Source organism: Podarcis tiliguerta (assembly GCF_965153285.1).
Source record: "Podarcis tiliguerta genome assembly, chromosome: 2".
In the NCBI taxonomy this organism is placed as follows: domain Eukaryota; kingdom Metazoa; phylum Chordata; class Lepidosauria; order Squamata; family Lacertidae; genus Podarcis; species Podarcis tiliguerta.
The window spans coordinates 13,705,817-13,728,014 of NC_139535.1; the positions used below are offsets into that span (position 1 = coordinate 13,705,817).

Sequence of the window (22,198 nt, forward strand, 5' to 3'; positions counted from 1 at the left end):
TCTATCTATCCAATACTTTGGCCACCCATGAGAAGAGAAGACTCCCTGGAAAAGACCCTGATGTTGGGAAAGATGGAGGGCACAAGAAGAAGGGGACGACAGAGGACGAGATGGTTGGACACTGTTCTTGAAGCTACCAGCATGAGTTTGACCAAACTGCGGGAGGCAGTGGAAGACAGGAGTGCCTGGCGTGCTCTGGTCCATGGGGTCACGAAGAGTCGGGCACGACTAAACGACTAAACAAGAACAATCTATCTATCATCTATCTATCTATCTTTCTATCTTTCTATCTTTCTATCTAATCTATTGTTCTATCTATCTATTTTTAATGCCAGGGTACGGTTTGAAAGTTGGGTCAATCTGAGTCTGCTTAGTAATTGGGTTCAATGGAGGAAGAAAAGTGGGATACAAATAAAATAAAGAATAAACAAGCACAATCCTCATAGAAATTTGTATTTAATCAGTATTGAAATATGCATTTCCTAGAAAATGTACGTGCCTTTCAATATATGTATTCTAAACCATATTGAATACAATTTTTGAACCAAGAAACAGCATCTGGAGGTTTGGAAAATGAAATTGGATACAGATAATCAGGCTCCTATACACATTTGGGTCCAGGGGGTGTGTATGCCCCTGAGCAATTCACATCAGGATTTGCAAAGACGTTGCCACGCAGGCACAGTCTCCAGCTGCATGTAGGCACATAAACTGATGGAAGGGGAGTTGCTCCCTGTTGCTGCAACTGCTCCATAGAGCGCAGACCTGGAAAGAGCTGCCTTGACACTAGATTGCTGTGTGCAGGTTTACAGGGATGCAGAAGTGACTGTGTTCAAATAAACGACAACTGCTGTGTGTGTTCCTTTGGCTGGGATGTACTCTTGACAAGAGGCTTGTGCGTGCGTGCTCAGACACCGCTGCGAATGAACGAATGAGTGCTGGAAACAAGATCTTGAACGTTCCTTTGAAGGCGGGGCTCGCTGATGGCACTGATCAGCTGATCGGCACTGCCAGCAAGCCCCACTGCGATTGGCCACAGTAGGGAGTTCCCCATCGGCATTCCCCATTCACTTTCAGTGAGCCCCTTTGAAGTTGCCACGTGATATCATAATGGCATTGGGTAAGTGACAGGTGGGTGGCTCCACCTGCCCGTCACAAGGGCCTATGAGAGATTGGAGACCATGAGGGCAGCCCAACTTCCCCACTTTCTGGTCTTGGAGGAACTCTGCCTTATATATACAGTGGTACCTTGGAAGTCGAACGGAATCCATTCCAGAAGCCCGTTTGACTTCCAAAACATTCAGAAACCAAAGTGTGGCTTCCGATTGGCTGCAGGAAGCTCCTGCAGCCAGTCGGAAGCCGCGGAAGTCACGTCAGACGTTCAGGTTCCAAAGAACTTTCGAAAACCGGAATAATCACTTCCAGTTTTCTATCGTTCGGGAGCCAAAACGTTTGACTCCCAAGGTGTTTGAAAACCAAGGTACGACTGTAAAGTGATATGCCTGCAGGTTTTCCACATTCATGCTAACGAATACACCCAAGTCAGTGGCAAAGCTTACCACCTTGACGCTGCCTTCCATATTTTTATTTTTAGGAAGCGTTTGGTGAAGCCGGTCTTTCAAATACGTTCCGTTGTATGTGTCTCTTTCTTTTGGAGGACCCTGGCAGCCACCTCCCACCAGCCTCGTTCTACCAACTTGTAGTCAACCCTTCCATACCCATATGTGACTGTGATGAGGTTCTCCCCTTTGCCAGAGATCAGCACAACTTTCTCATTACTGGTCGTAATCAACATTTTGGCATTATCCTGAACGCAACGGGGTTCCTGGGAGAACCGACTCACGGCCTCATCCAGGCAAGACCTTAGCTCCCGCCATTTCTGGAGTTTCAGCCTGTTCTTCACTTGCAACAAGTTCTCCAAGCTTAGCGCCTCCACCCCAGTCTGCAAACGCTCCATGACCACATCCCAGTTGTCTACGTGGACTTCATATTTGGCCTCGCCTTGTTTAAAGAAGACCGAAATCTTATAGGTTTCCTGGCCGGAGACGAACCTCACCACCCGCCCACCACATTCCACCAACATCTCAGCATCCTTCTGGATGGTATCGGGTTCCATGCAGAATTTTTCCACTGCTAGGTCAAAGCAGGCCAAAGGGGAAAACCCTTTCCTAAAGGAACCCCAGTTATGTAGATGACCACGGATGCTAAGGATATGACTAAGGCTGAGAGGCTGTGGATTAGAGCAGAGACGAGCAAAGTAGAGGTCCCAGTTGGGTACCAAGACATTGTAGTGCACTTTGCCTTGATTGTGGAAGACTGTGACTGCGCACGAACCGTCGCCCGAGGTGAACTCCATCAGCGTGCGCCCATCAGAAACGGTGAGATGGGCATTGCTTCTCACACATGGTGGCTCCCTCTGGAGGTTCTCCAGGGCGCAGCTGAAACAGGAGAACATTTTGCTGTTGGGTTCTTCCTTGGTCTTGGCCAAGAGTATGTTCCTGAAAAAGAGGTCCGCTGAGAGACAGGTTGGGATTCCATCAAATGTAGCCATCCTCGTTCAGATCCCTGCACTGGGAATTAGAAAAAAAAATTAAATTAAAGGACACTTAAATGTATGATTCAAGCTTTTCTAGAAATGAAAAGGTACCTATCACCCCCCTTCTTGGTTCCTTTGCTCTCCTTTTTGTGTGTGTGTGTGTGTTAGAGCGTTTATTTATTTTCCAATAAAAAACATCCAATTAACATATCAAATCATAATCCAATAAAAAGATCAAATTGCCTTCCAAATTGTAATTTTGATTTTACGACTTCCCACAGTCTGAACCTCAAAGCATATCCAGATTCAGTCCTGCCTCTCATCGATGTTTCCATATTTCCATATCTCGATTTAATCTCTCCAACCTTTGCTCTCCATTTGACCTGGATAAAGGACAGATCTGAAGGACAGATCGTGAAGCTGAGGCTCCAATACTTTGGCCACCTCATGAGAAGAGAAGACTCACTGGAAAAGACCCTGATGTTGGGAAGGATGGAGGGCACAAGGAGAAGGGGACGGCAGAGGACGAGATGGTTAGACAGTGTTCTCGAAGCTACAAACATGAATCTGACCAAACTGCGGGAGGCGGTGGAAGACAGGAGTGCCTGGCGTGCTCTGGTCCATGGGGTCACGAAGAGTCGGACACGACTGAACGACTAAACAACAGCAACAAACAGGCTTTCCAACAAACAAGGCCTGCAGGGTAAATTAGACACACACCATCCTGGAGAAAGGACCAAGGTCTTCTGCTGTGAACGGGCTGTTAGAGGTAGGTAGCCATGTTGGTCTGCCGTAGTCGAAACAAAAAAAAAATTCCTTCCAGTAGCACCTTAGAGACCAACTAAGTTTGTTATTGGTATGAGCTTTCATGTGCACGCACACTTCTTCAGATACACTGAAACAGAAGTCACCAGACCCTTACATATAGTGAGAGGGTGGGGAGGGGTATTACTCAGAAGGGAGGTGGGAATGGGTGTGGTAAACCTGTTGACGACTGTTAACGACTGCAATTGGTCTTACAGGAAAAAGCAAAAGGTGATATGACTAAAAATAGCTTTATCATGTATAATGAGGTAAGAATCCAAAGTCTCTATTCAGACCAGGTCTCTCCATGGTTTTAAGTTTGGTAATAAGTTGCAATTCAGCAACTTCTCTTTCCAGTCTGTTTCTGAAATTCTTTTGTAATAAGACAGCTACTTTGAGATCTTGTATAGAATGTCCTGGGGAGATTGAAGTGTTCTCCTAATGGTTTCTCTGTCTTGTGATTCCTGATGTCAGATTTATGCCCATTCTCTATTAGAAGCACACTCAAGGATTTACAGGGGTACACATTATCACATTTATTGTGGCCCTTTGGGCCGCTACCACAACAGCAGGAGGGATAGATCTCCCCAGTGCTTCTTCACCAGCCTGGCTCATCTCTGCCTCTTGGCCACCCTCATCCCACTCTCCTGCTTCCACTTCTGCCTCTGATTCTGGACTCCTCTCTACCACAGACTCTTCCTGCTCACTAAGCCCTGTTGCCTCTTCTTCAGCTTCTGGCACCTCCTCCCTCCCAGTCTGCTCCCTCTTCTCCCTCTGACCACTCAGTTGGTGCCACCCAACAATCCACTGTGACCTAACAGTCCGTGACAGTTGACCAGTGAGTTGACCAGTACTCTGACTCACTGTAAGGCTACTTCCTGTGTTCCTATGTAAATATACTGTACCCCCTGGTCTCTCTCTCTCATCTATCTATCTATCTATCTATCTATCTATCTATCTATCTATCTCTGGCCTTTGGGACTCTCTCAGGCCACACTCCCTCCTTAGCCACATCCACTGTCCCCAGGCCACACACCTTAGCCTGTTTTGCACCCTTCCCTGAATGTTTTTCCCCAGTCCTTGAATGAGTCCTTGAACTCTGATTCTGCTTTTCGCCTGCCTGAGTTGGGGGACAGAGAGTGGTTCACAGATATGTGTAGAAATGAGCCCAGCATACAAAGGTAAAAATTAGCACTCGCTGATCTTCCCACGTTTGGCCTGGCCTCCCTCAAACGTTGGCCCGGAAGGGAATAATACGGCCTTTGGGCTGAAAAACATCAACCCCACCCCCTGCAATTATATTAAGAAGAGCGGGAGTTAACCAACATTTTTTGTAAAATAGACAAAGGTTTTTGTTGTTGTGTTTGTTCTGCAAAGAATACTTCTCAGCCTGAATTATGCTGACATTTATCTTTTGCCCCGCCCTCCCACCTTGTCCCATTAATAATAATAATAATAATAATAATAATAATTTTTTATTTATACCCCGCCCTTCCTGGTTCAAAAACCCGGCTCAGGGTGGCTAACAACAAATTTAAAACACTTAATTATAAAAGCAGCATAAAATACAGTATAAAAACATGAATAACAATGAAATTCAAAAATCAATTAGATAATCCCCAGGGCTAGCTGGCTGAATTGGTCCTGTAGCCTTTCAGGCCTTTCCCATGGGTAGGATGAGCATTGCTCCCGGGGAAGGGAGGAAGGAGTCAAACAGACACAGAGGGCTTAATTCAGAGAAAGAGTCTTTATTCCTGCTATCCGGGGTAGCAGAAAGGAACCTGCGTGATAATTCACAAGCAAGTTCACCTGAAAGCATTTTACATTCAGTTTATATCCCTTTTTTCAGGCCCTTTTCCTTCCCTCCCCTTTCCCAGGGATCCAGCCTCACGTGTTTGCACAGGTATGTTGGCAGAAACAATCTCCATTCATGATGAATAGAATTGTTTCTATCTGCTTCTCCTGGCGCCATTCCCGGGGTCTGTGCGCCAGCACCAAGAAATTTGCAAAGCTAGATATGCTGCTGGCAAGACCAACTGAAAGCCTGGGAAACAGAAAGCTTCTTTTTGTTACAGCAAAGCAAATGCTTTTTAGCTACTGAATCCTCAAAGAAAGTAATTGGGAAGTCTTGAGGCCTAGTTGAAGTTTTGAGGCCTAGGTGGGGTGACTTCACAGTCAGGTGTGGGGAGCCCCTCCCTTCAGTCCTACTTGGGCCAGCGAGGAGGCCAGGGGAGAATTAGCTTTGGGGTCTCAGAGCGGGTGATCTTCATAAAAGGGGAGAGGGAAGGGAAGAGAAGGGAAATAAAAGATCAGGCTGAATTCAAATTAAAGGCCAGGGAGAATAGCTCTGTCTTACAGGCCCGACGGAAGGAGGTTAAATCCTGCAGGGCCCTAGTCTCATGGGACAGAGCATTCCACCAGGTTGGAGCCATCACTGAAAAGGCCCTGGCCCTGGTGGAGGATAATCTGACTTCCTTAGGGCCCGGGACCTCTAAACTATGGTTATTCATGGACCTTAAGGTCCTTTGCGGGGCATATCAGGAGAGGCTGTCCCATAAATACGACAGCCCTAAGCCACAAAGGGCTTTAAAGGTCAAGACCATTGTTTTCTCCCCCACCCCCAGAATTCATATGGTCATCCTCCAGGGCAGCAATCTTTTTTAAAAAAATATTTTTTAATGAATTTCAGCACCATGAAGATTTCAATATGGTGAGGGTGGCTGAGGGGGAGGCAGTGGGCAGAGGCCAGCCCCATGTTGCTTTTTTGGGTGGGGAGCCACTTCATCCCTCCCAGGAGAGACACGGTGGCTCAGGCTCACTGCAGGCCCAGTGCCACTCTCAGGGTCAACACATGCCAGTTGCGTCCATCTCATCTGCCCTCTGGCATGGGGTGGCGGGGGACGCAGCAGCTCAGCGCCCTGCAAGCACAGCCCCAGGCCGGGCTACTTTGGGGAGTGGGATGCCGTGCTCTGAAGTGCCTTGACTCCAGCATGCTGCCCCCAAGGTAAGTGCTGCCCAGTGCACACATCCCCCCAAGCTATGTGACTGCCCCCACTTCAACCCTGAACAATTTTTTCAATTGTTTATTTATTTTTCTTTATTGAAAGTTCAAAAAGTACATAATTATATGTACACTAAACATAAAGGGAAAGGGACCCCTGACCGTTAGGTCCAGTCGCGAACAACTCTGGGGTTGCGGCGCTCATCTCGCTCTATAGGACGAGGGAGCCAGCGTTTGTCCACAGACAGCTTCTGGGTCATGTGGCCAGCATGACTAAGCCGCTTCTGGCAAACCAGAGCAGCGCACAGAAACGCTGTTTACCTTCCCACAGGAGCGTTACCTATTTATCTACTTGCACTTTGACGTGCTTTTGAACTGCTAGGTTGGCAGGAGCAGGGAATGAGCAACGGGAGCTCACCCCGTCACAGGGATTCGAACCGCCAGCCTTCCGATTGGCAAGCCCTAGGCTCACTGGTTTATTTTCTTTCCAATTTTTTTTATTGGTTTTCCACATTTCTCACAAAATGACATAACAAAGAAACACAAAACACACAACAAAGAAAAACACATTACAATACAATAAAATTAAACATAAAAATAAATTATTTCTTCTAATACCTAATTTTCATAACATTGATAGCTGACTTCCTAAAATCCCACTACCTGAATTTCATTATATCACATTTATAACAATTCTCCAAGTTCATATTTCTAATAATATTAACCCCTTTCATTTACTTATCTCTTCTCCTTTATTAATCTTCTAATCCTTAATGTTTACTACCACATATCCTTATTCTACCCCTTGGCCTATTTGTTACTTCCAAGTAGGCTCAGTGGTTTAGACCATAGTGCCACCCGCCACTAAACATGGTGAGACGTAAATAAAAGAGAGAAAAAGAAAAAGAGAAACAGAACCTGTGTAGAAGGGAAAATAAGGGGGGGGGAGAGCTGTATACTTTACAGGGTGGTTATTGTAGTCCACCAGATCTTAGAATATACTTGACCCCGTCATGTTTGTTTTAAAAAAGAGCTATCTAAGGCATCTAACTGTTGGAGATGCAACAGGGGTAATGCTTCTCTAAAACACATGGGTTTTTTTCGTTGTCCTATACTGAAATATTTTCAATGATATTGAAATATCATTGTCCTATATTGAAATACTGAAACTATTACCTTCTGCCAAAAATATTTCAATATAGGACAATGAAAAGCAAAAAAACAAAAAAAACCCCCATGTGTTTTAGAGAAACGTAGCTGTTTGAAAGCACGTCAAAGTGCAAGTAGATAAATAGGTACCGCTCTGGCGGGAAGGTAAACGGCGTTTCCATGCACTGCTCTGTTTCACCAGATGTGGCTTAGTCATGCTGGCCACATGACCCAGAAGCTGTACGCCAGCTCCCTCGGCTAATAAAGTGAGATGAGCTCCGCAACCCCAGAGTCAGCCACGACTGGACCTAATGGTCAGGGGTCCCTTTACTGAAACTATCAACAGAACTGTACGGAACAACTTTACATTTACAGAGCAAAATATCCTTTTGAATTATATTCCCAGCACATGGAACCTTATGAAAGGGCAATTATGAGTGGACTCTCCATGCCCTTTCCACAGCAAAAAGACTGATGAATTGGGGGGGGGGGGGGAATGCGTCTCCCTTCTATGATTGGATTGAAGACTTATACAAACTCGCAACATACAAACAACTTGCATATAAGCGCAGACTTGCCATGGAGAAATTCAATGATATTTGGAATCCATTCTTACAAATACTGTAATAGGTTAACCCTGAACATTTTTAAAAATAAAAAGAAACATTGACTCAGGAGATAGATCTACATTTATTGTTTCTTTGTTTGTTTATCCCCAGATGGCTGAGTCTAAAAATCACTAGGATTGAGGAGGCATCAAAGGAAGGCTCCATCTTACCTTAATTCTCTGCTTTGAATCGGAAGCTGATCTACAGTTGGTTGTCAGCAGATTTATTGGTGAGATCTAGGAAGAGGAGAAAATGATGTGTGACTTATGACAGATCTTTAGCCTTGACAATTGAAGGAGCGTTGCCATAGGCCCCTGCTCTCCTGAGGCTGAATGCCATTTGTCTTAGCTGATATGTAGCACAGCATTGCGGGAAGCCAGCAAATCCCCACTGCCTTGCATTCCTACTGGCCTCAAAGTCCGTAGATCTTGTGAGAACTGGGAAGAAGGGAAGGAAGTCTACTCAATACCAACCTAAAATTGCAGCAAGAAGGTTCTCTCCTTCTTTTTTTGCTGAATTTCAAACCACATTGGTGCCTTGTTGTACACATCAGCACAGTTTGATGTGTATACAAGGGCATATTCACAGTAATGGTGCATTTCACAGCTCCCCCCCCCCAGCTGTTCACATCAGCATGGCTTCATTAGTGTCAGATTCATTTCTGTCTGCCTATGCATCAGGGAGCATTAATGGGAATTAAAGTGGGTTATAATTGCTCCAAATAAATGTCTTCTAGGCCAGGCCAGAATAAAAAGCAGGTTAAGGAACAGCTGAGACTCTTATCTTTGGACAGTAAATTACATCTTAGTCTTGCGAAAGGCCAGGGGTTCTTTCTGTACTCACACACCCTGCAGCCAGATGAGCAAGGGCCATGTTCACATTTCGATGACATGTTCCAGTTAGGCAAAAGCGCTTGAGGAGGGTGTCCAGCATGGCTGGTGAGGGGTGTGGCCTAGTAAATCTCAAGGGCCGGGTAGAGAGGCCAGGGGGCCACTTTCAGCCTGAGGTTCCCCATCAGCAGAGAAGCTTGATAGCAAGCTTTGTTGGGGGCAAAGAAATCATGACCACCAGCCAGCTAGCCAGTAGCCACAAACATGGCTGCCATTTGGCTGACGAGCAAAATAGTCGTATTGGTGTGCTGAAACCCAGGCCTTATTTTTGTGGGATTACAGACGGATGAGTGTTCAGACCCCTGGGCTCTCACTTGTGGGGTGCCTCAGGGTTCCGTCCTCTCCCCCATGCTTTTCAACATCTACATGCAGCCACTGGGAGAGATCATCAGGGGGTTTGGGCTGGGTGTCCATCAATATGCGGACGATACCCAGCTCTACCTCTCTTTCAAATCAGAACCAGTGAAGGCGGTGAAGGTCCTGTGTGAGTGCCTGGAGGGGGTTAGAGGATGGATGGCGGCTAATGGATTGAGGTTGAATCCTGACAAGACAGAAGGACTGTTTTTGGGGGACAGGAGGTGGGCGGGTGTGGAGGATTCCCTGGTCCTGAATGGGGTACTGTGCCCCTGAAGGACCAGGTGCGCAGCCTGGGAGTCATTTTGGACTCACAGCTGTCCATGGAGGCGCAGGTCAATTCTGTGTCCAGGGCAGCTGTCTACCAGCTCCATCTGGTACGCAGGCTGAGACCCTACCTGCCCGCGGACTGTCTCGCCAGAGTGGTGCATGCTCTGTTTATCTCCCGCTCGGACTACTGCAATGCGCTCTACATGGGGCTACCTTTGAAGGTGACCCAGAAACTACAACTAATCCAGAACGCAGCAGCTAGACTGGTGACTGGGAGCGGCCACCGAGACCATATAACACCGGTCTTGAAAGACCTACATTGGCTCCCAGTACATTTCCAAGCACAATTCAAAATGTTGGTGCTGACATTTAAAGCCCTAAATGGCCTCGGTCCAGTATACCTGAAGGAGTGTCTCCACCCCCATCGTTCTGCCCGGACACTGAGGTCCAGCTCCAAGGGCCTTCTGGCGGTTCCCTTACTGCGAGAAGCCAAGTTACAGGGAACCAGGCAGAGGGCCTTCTTGGTAGTGGCACCCGCCCTGTGGAACGCCCTCCCACCAGATGTCAAAGAGAACAACAACTACCAGACTTTTAGAAAAGACATCTGAAGGCAGCCCTGTTTACAGAAGCTTTTAATGTTTGATGTATTATAGTATTTTAATATTTTTTTGGAAGCCGCCCAGAGTGGCTGGGGAAGCCCAGCCAGATGGGCGGGGTATAAATTATAAATTATTATTATTATTATTATTATTGACTACAAGATAGTTAGTTGCTTTTGAGGACTGGGGGACCGGTGTTGGGATTTACATAGGATATATTTCAGGGGTGGGGAACCTGTGGCCCTCCTGATGTTGCAGGACAACAGTTCCCATCATCCCTGACCATTGGTCATGCTTGCTAGGGCTGATAGGAGTTGGAATATAAGACCACTGCTTCCCAACCCCTGGCTTACTGTGTGTCAGGATTTTACGATGCTCCACTGTGTGGCTGGTGCCTTTCCTGCAGTCTGCCAAGTCTTCTGGAAAGGGGAGACTCTCTCACGCGCCCCCTCCTTCCCCCTTTTCTGGAGTTGAATCTAACCTCGTTTGCTTTTCTGCAACAGCCTCTGCTGGTTCTTGTGAATTTAAAGCTTGTGTCTCCGGACAGAAAGGGCTTTCCTCCCTCTCATTGTGAGGGGAGCTCAAACTGAACCTCCCCCCATCCAGACCTCTTCCTTCTTCAGGGCTTTCTCTGTTGCTCATGGCAGGGAGGTCCCTGACACTTTATATTTATATATTTTGGCTCTTTATCTAACAATCACTGGATTATTATTATTTTTTGCCTCTTCTTCTCTTCCTCCTCCTTCCCCTTCCTCTCCTCCTCCTCCTTTTTCTTCTCTTTTTTTTCTTCTCCTCTTTCCCCCCTCCTTTCTCTTCCTTCTCCTCCTCCTCTTCCTATTCTTCCCCCCTCTTCTTTTTCTCTTCCTCCTCCTTTTTCTCCTCCTCCTTTCTCCTCCTCCTCCTCCGATGTATTATTCACTCGCCACATAAGGAATCTGCAAGTGACTTACAAAACTTTGAAAAATTCAGAAGCATAAATCACAACATAAAATCAGAAAAAGCACAATGCATTGCAACGAAATCCACACGGTAACCTTTAAAAAAACTGCAAGAACTTCAGCAGCAGAGCAGAAACAAATGACAGTAAGATTATCCGACTCCGTCAAATACATGGGAGAAGAAAAATGGTTTTGCCTGGCTTGAGGTAGGGATGGGAGAGGGCAAAGTGGATTCAGTCCTCATGTGAGCTCCCTGATGTGCACTTTCTAAAACAATTCACAAGCCAAAACACAGACATCTTTTGGGAATTTGCACTTTCCTGAATTTTGCAGTGTCGCTCTTCAGCTGAGTGTTATGTGCAAAACTGCATAGACTTGAGCAAAGTATGCCTAGAAATGGATTACTTTGGGGAAAATGCATTACAGAAAATAACGCTGTGCAAAGAGTGTGTATATTATGCAAAACTGCATAGATAAATGTGCGTATTAGAAGCAATTCACACTAAAATGCTGGTGGATTTTGAGGACTTTTTTTTCTTTTCTTTCAAGAATTGCAAACTGATGTGAAGAACTGAAGAGTGGACCGGGCCAGACCGAGAGAGAACGGACAGGACAGATTTCCCCACCCCTAGAGCCAGGTAGACCTCACTATAGAATCTATATCTGTCACACCGAAGTTTAGAAATGATTTGTAGTGGAGGGGAACGAAGGGAAGGGAGAGGTGTGATGCGTCTTAGGGATAACAAAAGGTTAGATTCTGTTTGCCCTGCCGATTAGGTTCTTACTCTTAAAATAACGAATTGATTTTATTTTATTTCTAGAAATCAATTTTTGTTTTATTTGTAGAATAAAATAATTTCATTTATAGAAATAACTAACGCCATCCCTATTAGTACCCGAGATGGCTCCCCTCCCCTAAAATAAGCCCTTTGCAGGTACCTTTGAGTTTCTCTTCTGAGTGGGAAGGAGGGTCAGACAGATGCGATGTGAAGGATTTGAAGATTAAGCTCTGTCCTTACTGCTTCTCTGGCGCTGAAAACAGTGATAATAAAACACCTTTGGCCCCTTCCCCGAGCATGGTCTAAGTTTCGAATTCCCCAAAATGACGTTCCTGTCTGATATCCAGCACTTGCGAAACATCCACACAAGCCTCTGGCAGTTTACTAGTAGGGGATGTGCAGAGCAAGAAATGGAGAGGGGGGGGAGGAGAAAGAGAAGAAGAAGAAGAGGGAGGGGGAGAAGGAGAAGGAGGAGAAAAGAGAAGGAGAAGAGAGAAGGAGAAGAAGGAGAAGAAGAAAAGAGAAGGAGAAGGAGAATGGGAAAGCGAAAGAGAAGGAGAAGGAGGAAGAGGAGAAAGAGGAGAAGGAGAAAGAGGGAGAAGCAGAGGGAGAGGGAGAGGGAGGAGAAGGAAAAAAGAGAAGGAGGAGAAGGAGAAAAGAGAAGGAGAAAGAGGAAGAGAAGGAGAAGAGAGAAGGAGAAGAAGGAGAAGGAGAAAGAGAAGGAGGAGAAGAAGGAGAAAGAGAAGGAGAAAGAGAACAAGAAAAGAGAAGGAGGAGAAAGAGAAGGAGAAAGAGAACAAGAAAAGAGAAGGAGAAAGAGAAGGAGAAAGAGAAGGAGGAGAAGAAGGAAAAAGAGAAGGAGAAAAGAGAAGGAGGAGAAAGAGAAGGAGAAAGGAGAAAGGAGAAGAAGAAGGAGAAAGAGAAAGGGGAAAGGAGAACGAGAAGGAGAAAGAGAAGGAGAAGGAGAAAAGAGGAGAAAGGAGAACGAGAAGGAGAAGGAGAAAAGAGAAGGAGAAAGGAGAACAAGAAGGAGAAGGAGAAAGAGGAGGAGAAGGAGGAGAAGGAGAAAGAGGAGGAGAAGGAGGAGAAGGGGAAAGAGAAGGGGAAAGAGAAGGAGAAAGAGAAGGAGATAGAGAAGGAGAAAAAGAAAAAGAAGGAGAAGGAGAAGGGGAAAGAGAAGGAGAAGGAGAAAGAGGAGTTTAAGCAAAGAAGTGGGGTGAAAGTCAATCATCTTGAGGAATTAAGGCCATTGCAGAGCTAGGATGTGTGAGTCTACAATTCGCACAGACCTCATAGCAGTTCCTTCGCTCACAACTGCGCACAGCTACCAACTGTATGGGGTGTTAGTGGGGGGGGGCTAGTTCCTCTGGCGGGGGACACATCATGCTCATGCTATGACCCTTCCAGGGAAAAAGTCACTGGTAGTGCTGGGTGGGGGACGGGTGCCCCCCCAAAAGACATTACTAAATACTGCCATTGCTATTTCTCTACTTTTCATTTGACGCCTTTCAAAAAAGAAAGAGGAAGATGCCGCCTTTTCGGTGAGGTCGCACTTTGCACGTGGTCATGGCCAGTGCTCCCCCCCCCCAATAAAATGTTTAGGGGTACTCTCATTTTCCTACTCATATTGAAATTCTGCCCCTCAATGAGGCCAAACTTAGATTCGCAAAGTGTTTAAGGGTATGCGTACCCCTGCAAGTGGTCGGGAGGGAGATAAGGGACGCTAGCGATAAAGGAGGCTGCCTGCGAGGGGGGAGGAAAAGCACATGGATCCTCAGGATTTTTGCACTGGGTCACCCCAAATTCACCAACATATCACATAGCATTTCCATGGCTACAGCCTGCACCCAAAAAATCACACATCCACTGTTTCGTGGGGCTGCAAAAACGTGGTTACAAAGTACGGATCCATATGGATCCTCAGGATTTTTGCATTGGGTCACCCCAAATTCACCATCAGATCACATAGCATGTCCATGGCTACAGCCTGCACCCAAAAAATCACACATCCACTGTTTTGTGGGGCCGCAATGGCACAAAAACAAGGTTACAAAGCACAGATCCACATGGAGTCTCAGGATTTTTGCATTGGGCTAGCCCAAACTCACCATCAAATCACATGTCTGTGGCCACAGCATGAACCATAAAAATCATACATCCACTGTTTCATTCAGAATATTTTTTTTCTTGTTTTCCTCCTCTAAAAACTAGGTGCGTCTTATGCTCAGCGTCTTATGGAGCGAAAAATACGGTAAGTGCCACACTCTTAACATTTTGGGGGGGAAGGTACGTGTACTGCGTACCCTTCAGTAACCCCAGAAAAGAATGTTCATTATGCACGCAGTATGCATGTTCAATATGCATTCAACCATCCGCTTATCACCACAAACTTGGAGGTGACTGGAAAAAGGCCAAAAGCAGTCTTTAAAGGGAGCGGAAAGGGCAAAAATGGCATGAAAATGTTGGAAAACAGGGTCTAGCAATCCCATGTGCCTTTGCAAGTGCAATCCCAGGAGCCATTGCACTAATGGTTGAGGCCTGTGGAAAGTTGGCGTTTGAGCAAGGAGGTTTAGAGGGAGCCATGACCACCATTCATGCCAGTCCTGTAAGTGCTGCTGGTTTTTTAAAAGCTTATTCTAGGATTTTTAGAGGTTTAGAGGGTGTTTGCAGGACTTTTCAATGGGTGTTGCCAATATATGTGATTTCACCGCCTCGGAATGGTCGTCGCCTCTAACTGTGGGGATAGGAACCACTGCTTTTGATAGGGAAATGTATGTTTTTCTTCCATACAAGAAAAAGGGAGTTAAGAAGCCTCCGTGGTATGCATAGCAAAAGCAAGAGAGGAGGGGCTAGATTGGAGAATGCGGGCATCGATCCCGCTACCTCTCGCATGCAAAGCGAGCGCTCTACCATTTGAGCTAATTCCCCAGTTGCCTGGCTCGATTGGGCCAGACATACAGAAAAAGAGGCAGATCTCAGAAAGGGATCCAGAAAGGGATCCAGGGAAGCTTTGTTGAATGTCTGGCAAAAGGAAGAGGTCATGAGTTTTGCTGGAGAATGTGGGCATCGATCCCACTACCTCTTGCATGCAAAGCGAGCGCTCTACCATTTGAGCTAATTCCCCAGTTGCCTGGCTTCACTGGTCCAGACATACACAAAAAGAGGCAGATCTCAGAAAGGGGTCCAGAAAGGGACTGAGGGAGGATTTGTTGTTGCTCGTGGGAGTGGCCAGGATTTATAATATGGGGGAGCCCAAAAAGCTTTTGAGCTTTTTGGGGGGGAGGAGATCGTGCCCCCAAAAGTTATTGCCCTTCCAGCTGGAGCCGGATTGGGTGGCTCCTTCAGACCAACCAGACTGCTGCATTCTGGATCCTATTGTTCTAGGATTCAGTTCAGTACATAACAACGCCTTTGTTTGAAACTCTGTCCTACCAAGTGATACCCAAATTTTTCCTGACATGGCAGACGTGGAAGCTATTGAGGCACCACTCCTGAGGGTGAGAAGTTGCCCATGACTCACTTCCATAAAGCAATGTTCTCAACACGCACACTGGTAGACCTTCATCTTGGTATTGGAGCCCCTGTTGTGTGCATGTCAAAAAGAAGAGAGCAGAGGCTGGGTTGGAGAATGCGGGCATCGATCCCGCTACCTCTCGCATGCTAAGCGAGCGCTCTACCACTTGAGCTAATTCCCCAGTTGCCTGGCTCCATTGGGCCAGACATACAGAAAAAGAGGCAGATCTCAGAAAGGGGTCCAGAAAGGGATTCACGGAGGCTTTGTTGAATGTCTGGCAAAAGGAAGAGCTTGTGAGCTTATCTGGAGAATGTGGGCATCGATCCCACTACCTCTCGCATGCAAAGCGAGCGCTCTACCATTTGAGCTAATTCCCCAGCTGCCTGGCAGACCCTTTCCTGTGCCTGCTTGTGACCCAGATGCCTGAGTCACCTTTCCAGGGAGTGATGGGACTCCAAAAGTCCTTCTCTATTTGTAGAACCTGAGAGGAGCACACTCATCTTCTGGTGTCCCATTACAGAAGAAAGAGACAGTCAGTAGTCTACTCACTACTTTATTCAGACTGTACACGCAGCACTTCCAGGCATGTCTGCTCTCCTGAGCAGCAAACACAAGAGTCTACGACTCGACTCACACTTCGACTCAGCAGAACCTCGCCACTGGGAGAAGAGAGGGTGAGACTCTGCAAGCACTTCTGGGGGGGGGGGGAGCGTTTGAAGAGCTGCCTCATCGCCTGCAGGCCGGCTCTGGGTGCCATGCAATGTTGAAATAGTGATGGCAAGGGATCACACCGCAAAGTGCAAGCAAAGAGTTCAACTTTTAAAGCTGCAGGTGGGTGTAGTCTGAGAGGTCCCTCAGGGTGCAGAGCTATCAGGTTTGCGGTCTGAGGGGGCTCATGGACTCAATTTTTTTCCTGTATGGCCAGGTGTGTCTTTGGTCCACTGAGGCTGCAGGGTGTCAGCTCTCACAATCTTTAAGGTGATATACACGGCCACCGAGTCTCTCTTATTCTTCTGTTTGTGTGTATGCAGGAAAATCTACTAGCCTCATGTTCTGCAGAGCAAAAGGAGGAGGAGAAATTTAGCTGGGTATCAGTGCCAATACCTCTTACATACTAAGAGACTATTCTTTTGTTGGAGACAAGACCTGAGCTGTCTGGCATTGCTGGCTCATGCATGACAAATCTAAGATGTCACACAGAACATGTTTCTCTATCTATCTATCCATCTATCTATCTATGGGAGATAGGAGTGCCTGGCGTGCTCTGGTCATTGGGGCCACAAAGAGTCGGACACAACTGAACAACTAAACAACAACAACAATCTATCTATCTATCTATCTAATTTTATCATTATTTTTCCAAACATTTTCACAATAACCTTCCAATCAAATAATTACTCTGTTTCATAATTTGACTTCCCACCCTCACCTCCACAGCATTTTTACTCAAACTTTGCCACTGCATTTATCTTTATCTATTACAAAAAGTTTCTCCATTACAGTTATATTATAATTTTTCTTCCACTGCTTTTATATCGAATCCTGCCCGCAATTTCATTCGACTGTAATATTTTTTTAAAAAAATAGTCCACAAAAGGCCTCCATTCTTCTATAAAAAGTTCTTTGTTTTGATCTATTAATTTCGCTGTCAGCGTTGCTATTTCTGCATAGTCCATTAATTTCAAAAGCCACTCTTCCTTTACTGGAACTTTCTCTTCTTCCCATTTCTGTAAATATAATATTCTAGCTGCTCCATCCCTATTACACCAATAAGGAAACCTTCTGGTCTCTGGGGAATAGCCCATTTAAACATTTTCTTCATTACACAGAACGTGTTTCAGCCAGGTTCCGCTCTATGTATGGCAAAAGAAAGAGACGGGAGGCTTGCCTGGAGAATGCGGGCATCGATCCCGCTACCTCTCGCATGCTAAGCGAGCGCTCTACCATTTGAGCTAATTCCCCAGCTGCCTAACATCACCAGTCTTAGACATACAAAAAAGAGAGGAGGGAGCAGACTTTAGAAATGGATCCAGAAAAAATGATCTGGGAGGTTTCGTAGGCAAAAGGAAAAGAGTGGAAGATTGGTTGAAGAACGAACGCATAAGTCCTGCTGCCTCTTGCATGCAAAACAAGCACTTCACCATTTGAGCTGATTGCCCAGCAGAACCATCCAAAAATATCTCCAAGAAGGAGACAGAACTTAGATGCCCTGCACCGTTGGAGCAGTGGTGGCCAAGGATGGCACTCCACGGTGCAGGATAAGGCTTGCTTTTTAAGCAGTTTGTGGGTGCAATGACAGTGGCCACTCAGGGTGCAGAACTAAATAATAGTTCTGGTTGCATTTAGAGGCCTTTGGTGCAAAATGGGCTCAGCTGCATAGCAACTGGGTAGAAGGACAGACGATTCCTCCAGCTCGGGTTTCCTTTTATCCAAAGAAAAGAGAGTAGCAGGTCCACTATTTACCGTATTTTTCGCTCTATAGGACGCACCGGACCATGGGAGGGGGAGAACGGGGGGGGGGGGATTCTTCCCCTCTCTGCTCAGTGCCCCTTCAGTGAAGCGGCAGGAGAAATGGAGCCCCTTCCATTTCTCCTCCCGCTTCACTGAAGGGGATCTGAGCAGAGAGGGAAAACTGTGCAACGCCTCTCCAGCGAAATGAAGCCTGGAGAGCAAGAGGGATCGGTGTGCACCGACCCCTCTCGCTCTCCAGGCTTCAGGCGGCTATCTGCAAGCCTTCGGAGTGCAGCGGGAACTCCTGCTGCGCTCAGAAGGCTTGCAGATAGCTGCCTGAAGCCCCGGAGCGCAGCGGGAGTTCCCTGCGCTCCGGGGGCTTCAGGCGGCTTCAGCGAAAGCAACGCGAAGCCTCCGGAGCACGGGGGGAGCTCTCCCTCTGCGCTTCGGAGGCTTCGCGTTGCTATCGCTGAAGCCAAGGAGCCTGCATTCGCTCCATAGGACGCACACACATTTCCCCTTCATTTTTGGAGGGGGGAAAGTGCATCCTATAGAGTGAAAAATACGGTATGTTAGCTGTAGTTGTGCTTTTCATTTCTGCCAGGGTCTGGCCTGATCTGTGTGGTTCACCTAACAGCTTGTGGCTCAGTAAAGCTTGCCAAGTTTTTTCCTTCCCGGATGCAGTCTGTTTTATCTGGCCACTTCTGCAAGCATGCGGAAAACAACCTAAGGAGGCTGGAAAAGGAACAGGGCAGAAGCTTGGTTGGGGAATTCAGGATTCGATCCTGCTACCTCTCGCATGCCAAGCGAGTGCTCTACCACCTGAGCTAATTCCTCAGCTGTCCAGCAGAGCCAGCCCACAGCACAAGATACAAGATGAGGCTGTTCTTCTGTTTGAGCTAATTCCCTGGCTGTCCAGCTTTGCAATATCCCTGAAAGTGGGCCCAGGCCAGAGTTTCTGTACAGAATATGACCCGAAGATGCTTTGCTCTATGCACACCAAAAGGGAGAAATTATAGTCTTGCCTGGAGAATGCGGGCATCGATCCCGCTACCTCTCGCATGCTAAGCGAGCCCTCTACCATTTGAGCTAATTCCCCAGCTGCCCAGGAGAACCACCTCACAGTGACCTAAGTACAGGCCACATCCAAGGTGCAACTGCTCTTTGGTTTGAGTTAAATTCCCTGGCTGCCCAGGCCCCACGATATCCCAAGAAGGAAGCAGGGGACTGAAATGCTGTGGAGAACGTGAGCTGGAAAGGCGTTGCTCTAGGTACGGCAAAACCAAAAAGGAACAGAAGCTTGCCTGGAGAATGCGGGCATCGATCCCGCTACCTCTCGCATGCTAAGCGAGCGCTCTACCATTTGAGCTAATTCCCCAACCGTGTGGCTTCAGTGGCTCAGATGTACAGAAAGAGATACGACGAAAGAAAGTGGTTCAGGGAGGCTTCTGTTTTGTCTAAAAGGAGATAAAGCCGAAAGCATGCAGATTATCTTGGCAGACCCAACAAGCATAACATGGAAGCTAAAGAGGCATGGCAGCAGATAAGCAAAGAAATTGAAATTGAAATTGAAATACTTTATTGTCACTTGTACAACTTGTATACAGTGAGATTACACGCGCACCCCCCACTCAGCTCTCTTAGTCTTAATTCCCCTCGTTTACTGACCCACACCCACCAAACCCGAAAGTCAGTTGCCCTGTTGTGATCTTTTCATTCAGCAGCCTAACAGCCCACGGATAGAAGCTGTTCTTTACCCTGTTGGCGGGACTAATCATACTTCTTTATCTTCTGCCTGAGGGCAGGAGATCAAGAAAGTGCCGGCCAGGGTGTGAATCATCCCTGAGAATTTTCCTCGCTCTCCTGAGGCAACGTTCTTCCGCTATTTCATCCAGCGGATTCACAGGGCAGCCTATAATATCTTGTGCTGTATTCACCACCCTCTGTAGGCACTTCCTATCAGTTGATGTCAAACCAGTGTACCACACCGTGATGCAGTATGAAATGACACTTTCTATTGTAGAAAGGAGATCATAAAATGCTGATTGACACCGTTCTTCCACAATACTCTGAGGAGATGGAGTCTCTGTTGGGCTTTCTTAACCACCTGGGTTGTATTGATTTTCCAAGTAAGGTCTTCACTGAGATAAACTCCTAGGAATTTAAAGGAAGAGACTCTCTCCACACAGCCCTCCCCGATGTACAGCGGGGCTTGTTCTCCTCTCTTCCTCCGAAAGTTCAACACCATCTCTGGCTGGTGACACTTCAGCATTTATGCAAAAGACAATGTGCTTGGGCTGAGGAATTACCGTATTTTTCGCTCTATAAGGCGCACCAGACCATAAGACGCACCTAGTTTTTGGAGGAGGAAAACAAGAAAAAAATATTCTGAATCTAAGAAGCCAGAACAACAAGAGGGATCACTGCACAGTGAAAGCAGCGATCCCTCTTGCTGTTCTGGCTTCTGGGATAGCTGCGGAGACTGCATTCACACATTTCCCCTTACTTTTTAGGAGGGAAAAAGTGAGTCTTATAGAGCAAAAAATACGGTAGGCCAAACTTTGGCCTCCAGTGATCCTGGCCAGGGACAGCCTGTGCATGAGGCGAGGGGAAGCCATTCACATCTGGATCCACCTCCCCACCCTCTTCCTGAACCCACCATGGCTTCTTTCATTGCTGACACAGCACTCCTACCCTCGCTGCTGTGCCCACGGCACCTTCCCTGCCACCCTCCTGTAGCTGACACAAGATAATATCACCAAGGCAACTATCTGTAAACAAACAATAAAGCTCCATCAAGTTGGCAAAAGTAGTTTCTTTCCCAAATTGGTTTTTTAACAATTGCAAACACAGTAAATGAAGAGTTCGCTATATAAACAGTAGTCGTTGTATCACTGCCCTGTCCTTTGCTTTACTGTACCACTCTGGAGTAGCATTTTGTGACCACTGCTCCATAGATATTGTTGTTATACAATTCCATTCACCATATAGATGGGTTTATGAAGCATTTCTGTATCCTTCTGCTGTGCTGAAGAAGAATTCTACGAAACAGTGGGTATATCTGGCATCACTGTTCACTACGTCTGTTTGCAAACCACTTCAGCAGCGTTGGACATCATAAAACAAAGCTTTACGGCTTGTTTTCATCAGATAAGAATCTGACCCACTGCTTCTTATGTTTATTTGGTTCTATGTTTTCAAGAGAATCCATCGAGTGCACATTTTGTGACTTTCAGAGATGTATAGATTTCTGTTTATTTGGTTTTTCATATTGTTCAATGTTCCATATAGATTATATAAAGAGTTTATATTGATATTGTATTGAATCATAGAATCATAGAGTTGGAAGAGACCACAAGGGCCATCGAGTCCAACCCCCTGCCAAGCAGGAAACACCATCAGAGCACTCCTGACATATGGTTGTCAAGCCTCTGCTTAAAGACCTCCAAAGAAGGAGACTCCACCACACTCCTTGGCAGCAAATTTCACTGTCAAACAGCTTTTACTGTCAGGAAGTTCTTCCTAATGTTTAGGTGGAATCTTCTTTCTTGTAGTTTGGATCCATTGCTCCGTGTCCGCTTCTCTGGAGCAGCAGAAAACAACCTTTCTCCCTCCTCTATGTGACATCCTTTTATATATTTGAACATGGCTATCATATCACCCCTTAACCTCCTCTTCTCCAGGCTAAACATGCCCAGCTCCCTTAGCCGTTCCTCATAAGGCATCGTTTCCAGGCCTTTGACCATTTTGGTTGCCCTCCCCTGGACACGTTCCAGTTTGTCAGTGTCCTTCTTGAACTGTGGTGCCCAGAACTGGACACAGTACTCCAGGTGAGGTCTGACCAGAGCAGAATACAGTGGCACTATTACTTCCCTTGATCTAGATGCTATACTCCTATTGATGCAGCCCAGAATTGCATTGGCTTTTTTAGCTGCCGCGTCACACTGTTGGCTCATGTCAAGTTTGTGGTCAACCAAGACTCCTAGATCCTTTTCACATTTACTGCTCTGAAGCCAGGTGTCACCCATCTTGTATTTGTGCCTCTCAGTTTTTTTGCCCAAGTGCAATACTTTACATTTCTCCCTGTTAAAATTCATCTTGTTTGTTTTTGCCCAGTTCTCTAATCTGTCAAGGTCGTTTTGAAGTGTGATCCTGTCCTCTGGGGTGTTAGCCACCCCTCCCAGTTTGGTGTCATCTGCAAATTTGATCAGATGTTGTACTTGGTCATCGTGTTGCCTTGGATATTACTGATAATTGTTTACAACACAGGGGTTTAATTGTTTGGACTCAAAACATCTCAGACTG

General features: G+C 46.5%; 2 protein-coding genes across 9 annotated transcripts in view; one reads left to right on the plus strand and one right to left on the minus strand.

Moving 5' to 3' along the window:
- Nucleotides 1-1,568: 1,568 nt before the first annotated feature.
- Nucleotides 1,569-12,268, minus strand: LOC310670791 (uncharacterized protein). Of its 3 annotated transcripts, XM_083426553.1 has the most exons (3): nt 12,089-12,268; nt 8,269-8,334; nt 1,569-2,565 (listed from the first exon to the last, which is right to left on the minus strand). In XM_083426553.1, exon 3 carries the CDS (start codon nt 2,549-2,551, stop codon nt 1,619-1,621), a length of 933 nt encoding a protein of 310 aa, XP_083282679.1. In that variant the 5' UTR covers nt 2,552-2,565; nt 8,269-8,334; nt 12,089-12,268; the 3' UTR covers nt 1,569-1,618. The 3 variants fall into 3 exon arrangements, with proteins under 3 accessions (XP_083282679.1, XP_083282678.1, XP_083282680.1); XM_083426552.1 differs by lacking the exon at nt 8,269-8,334 and having other exon boundaries at nt 12,089-12,267; XM_083426554.1 differs by lacking the exon at nt 12,089-12,268 and having other exon boundaries at nt 8,269-8,406.
- LOC310670959 (uncharacterized protein) overlaps nt 3,569-22,198 on the plus strand; it is a 46,405-nt gene continuing 27,775 nt past the window's right edge. For 2 of the 6 annotated variants that reach the window (XR_014507655.1, XM_083426844.1), the window contains exons 1-3: nt 4,215-4,521; nt 8,210-8,327; nt 11,699-11,787. The gene's annotated coding sequence lies outside the window, so the exon portion shown is untranslated. The other 4 variants (XR_014507656.1, XM_083426845.1, XM_083426846.1 and 1 more) reach the window with 4 other exon arrangements.

Bases quoted from the DNA above. Each gene is read 5' to 3' on its own strand.
- LOC310670791 (XM_083426553.1), bottom strand. From the start codon at position 2,551: ATGGCTACATTTGATGGAATCCCAACCTGTCTCTCAGCGGACCTCTTT.